The 6,924-nt window shown below is 48.6% G+C and overlaps 1 protein-coding gene across 1 annotated transcript; it reads right to left on the bottom strand.

Annotated features, from left to right (window-relative positions):
• Positions 1 to 579: 579 nt before the first annotated feature.
• Positions 580 to 1,233, bottom strand: COX6A2 (cytochrome c oxidase subunit 6A2). The gene is made up of 3 exons (XM_055409928.2): positions 1,071 to 1,233; positions 808 to 944; positions 580 to 706 (listed from the first exon to the last, which is right to left on the bottom strand). Exons 1-3 carry the CDS (start codon positions 1,141 to 1,143, stop codon positions 623 to 625), a joined length of 294 nt encoding a protein of 97 aa, XP_055265903.1. The 5' UTR covers positions 1,144 to 1,233; the 3' UTR covers positions 580 to 622.
• Positions 1,234 to 6,924: the final 5,691 nt, after the last annotated feature.

The following is a 6,924-nucleotide window of genomic DNA, read 5'->3' as shown; positions in this document are numbered from 1 at the left end:
GAGAACCAGATTTCCAGAAAGGGAGTATCTAACTTCCCCCAAATAATACAGAAGACCTGTGAACGATGGTGTAGAGCATGACTGAAATATTCCAAATCCAGAATTAGCTCATGAAGCCTCTCACATGGGGCTGTAGATCTGTCTTCGAAATCACTGTTGTCTCCACACAGTGGGAACTCAGAGAGGCCCTCAGGGCGTGTCAAGCAACCGTGTGGTGCTTCAGGGTCTGCAGCCCTGAGTTCCCACCGGGCCTCTGTGAGCCGCCTGAATTTCAGTCATTTAATCTCTGAGCATCTCAAATTCCTCCTCTGGAGAAAAGGGAACCGAAATTATACCTTGCTCCCAGGGTTATCATGAGAAATCAGTGTATGTGAAAGCCTTTTACAACCTAGAGCCCTAATCAGGACTAGGTGAAAGGGAAGGGGCTATCTCCTACCTGTCCATCAAGGATGCTCCCTCGAGTCCCTCGGGAGTCAGGATCTCCGGATGAGCACGTGGAGCACCCACAGCACTGTGCGCATGCGCCCAGCTCGAACCAGTCCCGCCCCGCCCCGTGGTCCCCAAGGAGCCGCGGACACACAGCTTCCACAATTTTATTGTGTCTGGGGGCATCAGCCAAGCCTCAAGGCTTTTCGTAGCCCGTGGGCAGAGGGTTGACGTGGGGATTGTGGAAAAAAGTGTGGTTGCCGTCTCCCCAGGAGAAAGGCTGTGGAGAGAGTGGGAAGGGGAGCGAGATGTCAGTCTGGGGGGTCCCCCATCCCCTGGCTCACCCGCCCGTCCACTCGCGTCCGCAAGGGGTCGGTGTACCTTGGTGCGAATCCGGAGGTGATGGTAGGGGATGAACGCCGGGCGCTCACGGTGGCCCGAGTGGAGCCAGGAGTTGAGGGTGCAGAGGCCCACGCTCGGGAGCGCCAGCCCGAAGGTCAGGAAGCGCCAGGTGCGGGCTGCAGCGGAGGGTGAGAGAGAGATAGGGGGGTTGCCAGGACCCCGGAGGGCCCCAGGGTCAGGGGGTGAGGGGAACCGAGGGACAAGGTCAGGACGCCACAGGGTCAGGCCCCAGCTGCACTCACCTCCTGTCCCGCCATGGTCTCCCTTGGCCGCACTGGCCAAGCCCCGACTCAAGGACTTCAGAGGCAAAGCCATGTCGGTGGCAGAAGCCGGGGACAAGGGCACTGTCCTTTCCTTCTCCTTCAGTGAGGCCTCGGTGCCCCTCCCCTCTGTTCCTGCCAATCACCTGTTGAGTCCCTAGCATGGGTGACTATTTTTAGGGGGTTTCTATATTTAAAATGAGGCCTGACTGGCGAGAGGTCTTTCTCTCCAGGCAGCTTGCTCTACTGTGCCTCTTATTTTGGTAAGGGGACATTTAAAGTACAATATGCTGTTCTTTTTATAGTTGGAGGGAATTAATTTTGCTCAATACTCTAGACCCAGTGATTGGCACACAGTAGGCCTTTAATAAATATTTGTAGAATGAATCAAGTGTCCTTTTGAAGCTCAGGATTATTCAGGTGTATACTGTATAATAATTTGTACCTTAAATGATCTCAGTGAAGTTTAAGTAAAGTAACAGAGGAAGTTTTAGTAACTTGTTGAACAGTTAAATGTTATATATAGTATTGCTAAATTATTCTGGGGCCCTCACTGAGCTGTAATGGAATTCTTCCTACAGTTGCTTTTTCCCAGTTGGACTTTTGCTACTAAGAAGACAGGGCCCTATTTACTTGATTTCTTTGTCCACACGCAGTCCAACTCTTAAACCCCCTCCCTACTCAAGATTATGGCTCTTGGTAAAAACAAAAATGAAGAGATGTATTTTTACCCGAAAAGGGCCTAGGTGCCTCTCTCTCTCCCCTCAGAGTTTTGCTGGTCATCACCAAACAATTCCCTGGGGATTCCCATCCCTTGGTCTCACCCTGGAAGATCCCACTAAGAGCTTTTCTATCTGGTGCTTGGCCAGTGGCCCAAGGCCTGCTAGCATCCTCTGCTGTTGTCGCCCTCTTGTGGCGCACATGCTCAAGTACACCTACTGCAGAAACTGATGAGACCATCCTGGCCATTTGTGACAATCTCATTACTACAGATGCTGGGCTTCCTGGATGGCCCAGTGAGTAAAGAACTTGCCTGCAGTGCAGAAGACACAGGAGACGCGGGTTTGATCCCTGGGTTGGGAATATCCCCTGGATGAGAAAATGGCAATCCACTCCAGTATTCTTGCCTAAAAAATTTCATGGACAGCAGAGCCTGGTGGGCTACAGTCCAAAGAGTCACTAAGAGTCAGACATGACTGAGCGACTAAACACAGATGTGTGGGAAAAAGGCACTGGACCCAAATAAAAAGCATTTTTTAGTTGCTTTTCTATGTTATTGCTATAGAAACAACCATGATTTCATTGACTGGCAGGCAAAGCAACCGGGAAGACTTAAATTGGGTGTGGTCCCTTCCTTGGTCACTTTGGTTAACTTTCCAAGTGTGTCCACATTGGAAAGAAAACAAGGATAAAAGAACCTGAGTTTGGGGACTTCCCTGGTGGTCCAGTGGCTAAGACTGCCAATGCAGGGGGCTTGAGTTTGAGCCCCGAGTGGGGAGCTAGATTCCACGTGCCGCAACTGAAGAGTTCACGTGCCACAGCTAAACAGATCCTGCCTGCGGCAACTAAGACCCAGTGCAGCCAATTAAAAAGAGAAAAAGAACCCGAGTCTTAGCATAAAAAAAACCTGAGCAACCAGAAGTGATTCCTTGATTCAGTTAATATTTATTGAACACCTACTCTGTCACACACTAGGTCAGAGTCTCTGGGGGAGTCAGACAAGTGACCTGATGTCGTGATGAGTCTTAAGGCCGCTGAAGCAGACACCACATCATATGTGATAGGAGAGTTTGGGAAAATTTTCAGTGGAGCTGGGACTCATATAATTAGGACTTTAGGCGATAAAAATGGGGGAAGGGCATTATGGGAAGTCGGAAATAAAATAAGTACAAAAGCATGGAGGTGTGAAAGGCCATAGCCAGTAAAGCTGCAGAGGTGGGGCAAAGCTAGGGTGAGAATCTACGGTGTCCATGCTGGAGCATTTGACTCTTATGCAGGCCACACTGGGGGTGGGGCTTAGGCACAGATGCTTTGAAGCAGGGGCAGTGATATCAGATTCGATGTTGGAGCCTGGGGTTTAAGGGAGTGCTGTCATTGGTGGATTATACAGATGATGAACCAGAACGCAAGGACTAGATGCAGGGGAGGCTGATGAGGCGTCTTCTGCAATAATTCAGGCAGGTGATGACAACAATAGGCATGTAAGATAGTAGTACTGGCAACAGCAAGGAAAGGATGGACTTGAGAAATCTTCCCTGAGTAGAACAAAAAGGATGGGGACTTCCCTGGTGGTCCAGTGGCCAAGAATCTGCCTTCCAATGCAGGGGACATGTGTTCAATCCCTGGTTGGAGAACTAAGATCCCACATGCTGTGGGGCAATTAAGCCCGCACCTCACAACTAGAGATGCCCCTGAGCACTGCAACTAGAGAAAGCCCGAGCATCGCAATGAAGACCTAGCACAGTCAAAAAAATAAATAAAATAGAAAGGGTGTGGTGCCTAAAGGCACTTGAGTTGGAGCTGCAGAGCTACGGGGGAAGGAGGAATCCAGGACTTGGGTAGTAAGCCTGGAAATGCGACGGGCAATGCTATGAGGCATTTCTGTGCAGTGTGAATTCTCACCAGCTAACTGGGCTTTTTTTTTTTATGCTAACAGCACATTGTTAGGAAAACCAACAAATAATTTTTATAAGACATAAGGGAAGTCATTTATCACTGATGTTGAGACATCATTTACTATTATGTTTGTCCATACCAAGAAGATACAGTTTTCAGTAACTTACCTTTGCCTACCACCTCTCTAAATCCTTTTGTAAACTGTGAAGTTTGAGGGACCAGAGAGAAGTTGTTCCTTTTCAATCTCAAAATGACATTACACTTCAGGACTTCCATAGTGGTCCAGTGGCTAAGACTTCACGTTTCCCATGCAGGGGGCAGGGGCTCAATGCAGAGTGAGAGATCTAGATCCCACATGCCACAACTAAGAGTTCGCGTGCTGCAAATAAAGACTACACATGCCACCACTAAAAAAATAAAATATACCACACATACCACAAGTGCAACAAAGATCAAAGATCCCATGTCCCGCAACTAAGACTCGGCTCAGCCAAATAAATAAATATGTATTTTAAAAAATAATAAAATAGTTAGCACTTACAGAGTACTTACTATGGGCCAGGGGCTATTCTGACAATTAACTGAGAGAGAGGCTTTCCCATTTTACAGATGACTAAACTGAGGCACTGAGAGGTCTTAACCTTGCCAGTGGATCATTCATATGATACATAGCAGAACCGGGACCCAAAGGGTCTGGCTCAAGAGAGTTTCCTCCTAATTCCTCTGCTACAAACTCCTGTCTCATTAGGACAATTTTGAAATAGAAACTTCCTTTTGTCCATAATTCCACCAATTCTAAGACTAATACCTTCACATTTTCTTCAGCACGTTTAGCACTAATACCTTCAGCATGTTTATTCAGGCTTTGCCAACACACCTGCATGTTTAGACTACTCTACAATCACAGTTTAGCTACTGAACAAGAGAAAACTACCCCAAGCAAAAGATGAGTCTAAGTTTGCTTTCCAAAAAGAATATATCACTCCTTTTATTTTTAATTCGGCTGTACCAGGTCTTAGTAGCAGCCCTGGGAATCTTTAATCTTCCTTGCTGCATGCAGGATCTTTAGTTGTGGCCTGTGGGATCTAGTTTTCTGACCAGGGATCAAACCTGAGTCCTCTGCACTGGGAGCACAGAATCTTCCCCACCAGGGAAGTCCTTGTGCAATCTTTTTTTAACTCATGAACATTTTCTGGCTCATTCATATTCTTTCATCATGATATTTTAATGGCTACATACAATTCCTTTATTTAAAAGACCACATTTTATTCATCTCTTTTATTATTGGAATATTTCACTACTACAGAAAATTCTGGAATGAGCATCTTCACACCATGCACAGAGCTTATTTTTTGAATCTCACATAGGAATCATCATCAGGAGCATAGCTGATGCCCCATGTAGGCAAGGGCCCTTGGTCTTCAAAAGGGAGAAGTTCTTATAAAAATATGAATGGCTGCAGTTCAATTTGCTCATGTCTGTGCCTGAGCCAAGCGTGATGACCCTAGCCTGTTCATGGTCTTGGGAGCCGTAGGTAAAGCTCAGCAGTGCTGGGAATGTTCCTGAGTCAGCAGGGACATAGCCAGTGCAGTCAGCTCTTCTGACCATTAGAAGTGTCACAGGTTCGCAAGAACTTTGATCTAGTTAGCCACCGGATTTAATCCATTACTCTGAATATCACAGCTGTCTCCTTCTATTGGCTTGGCCAAAAGATCATAAGGACTTTTCTTTACCATCTTACGGAAAAACCTGATTGAACTTTTTGACTAACTTATATTCCCCATCTAGCCCAGGCTTTCCTTACCCCTTGCTGGGATTAGTTTGTTTCCTACTTGGCCTTTTTCCCAATTGCCTTACATAAGGTTGTCAAATATGTTTCTTACTACAGGGCAGAGCTTCCTTTTTGCACAGCCTGGGACACATACAAAATGTGAACAGTGATTTGTGAACCACACTGGGATAAAGGGTAGAGGCTGTTCCCAGCTGGAGGTGCCTGGCCCAGTGCTTCTGGCCATCCCAGGCCCCACTCATCTGCCCTAGGAGATAAAGCAGTGGTTTCAACCCTGGCTGCACAATAGAATTACCCAGAAGTTTTCCAAAATTCTTTTGCGTACTTTGCACCCGGGGATCACAATGACATACAGGTGGCTCAGACCGTAAAGAATCTGCCTACAGTGCAGGAGACCCATGTTCGATCCCTGGGTCGGGAAGATCTCCTGGAAAAGGAAATGGTAACCCACTCCAGTATTATTGCCTGGGAAATCCCATGGACAGAGGAGCCTGACGGGAGACCATGGGGTCGCAAAGAACTGAACACAACTGAGCGACTAACACACACGTAAGGTTGAGAATCTTTGAACTAAAGGAGCATCTGTTTGTCCTCACTACAGTAGTACTTCCCTTCTGAGCCACGGGTCCAGGGTATTAAGAAACTAAGATCATGGTCCTGAACTCGGGTGTGCGCAGCTCTCAGTTTTATCATCAATGTCGCATGATGATAAAATTTAACTTCAGCAAACCATCTAAGTCTAAATGGCTGTCTTCCGGCTGGGGGTACCCACTGGCCTTGTGGAAAGTTGAGAGAGCGGGTCCTGACCGAAGGCGGGTGTTTAGGTCGGTGAGAGGGGTGTGGTGGGTGAAGGCAGTACCCGGCTGGAGACCTTAGGAACAGTAGTAGATGCCCGGATTATAAGGCGGGTGGAGCTGGAGTTGCTTGAGGGACTACTGGGAGATAAGCTAATGGAATAACTAGACTCCAGGGAGAGAATGGAGGGTGAGAAGCTGAAAAGGGCCGTGGAGGTGCTCGTTCCGCCCCTGATAACACCCATGTGCTTTCGGGGCTCAAGGCGCGCCGCATCAATGGGGTTCGGCGGAGGTGGGTGTTCAGAATCGCCCCACTGCTCCGGGAAGAGGCGGCTGCCCGGGCGGCTGATCGTCGCCAGCTCTTATCCACGGAGACCCCGCACCCACGTGTCTCCTCCATGACACCCGAGGGTGCAACGAGCCAGGGTTGTTCGCTCTCACTCTCCGGAAAGGGCCAGACCCCAGCTCAAGGAAAGCCACCCGCTGCGTGGCAAGGGGCCCCACTCCAGATGGCAGAACCCAGAGGGGAGCCGGCGGCGAAGGCTGCGAGGGACGCCGCCAACTCTCCAAGGCCGGTAGCCTCCGCCGGGCCTGCTGGGAAATGTAGTCCCCGCAAGGTGCCCTGGGAAAAGGAGGT

The sequence above is a fragment of the Moschus berezovskii genome, chromosome 27 (genome assembly GCF_049115385.1).
Source record: "Moschus berezovskii isolate FMDL1 chromosome 27, NW_MosBer_1.0, whole genome shotgun sequence".
NCBI classification, from domain to species: domain Eukaryota; kingdom Metazoa; phylum Chordata; class Mammalia; order Artiodactyla; family Moschidae; genus Moschus; species Moschus berezovskii.
The sequence above is the reverse complement of the archived record's forward strand: the minus strand, read 5'-3'. Positions and strand labels throughout refer to the sequence as shown.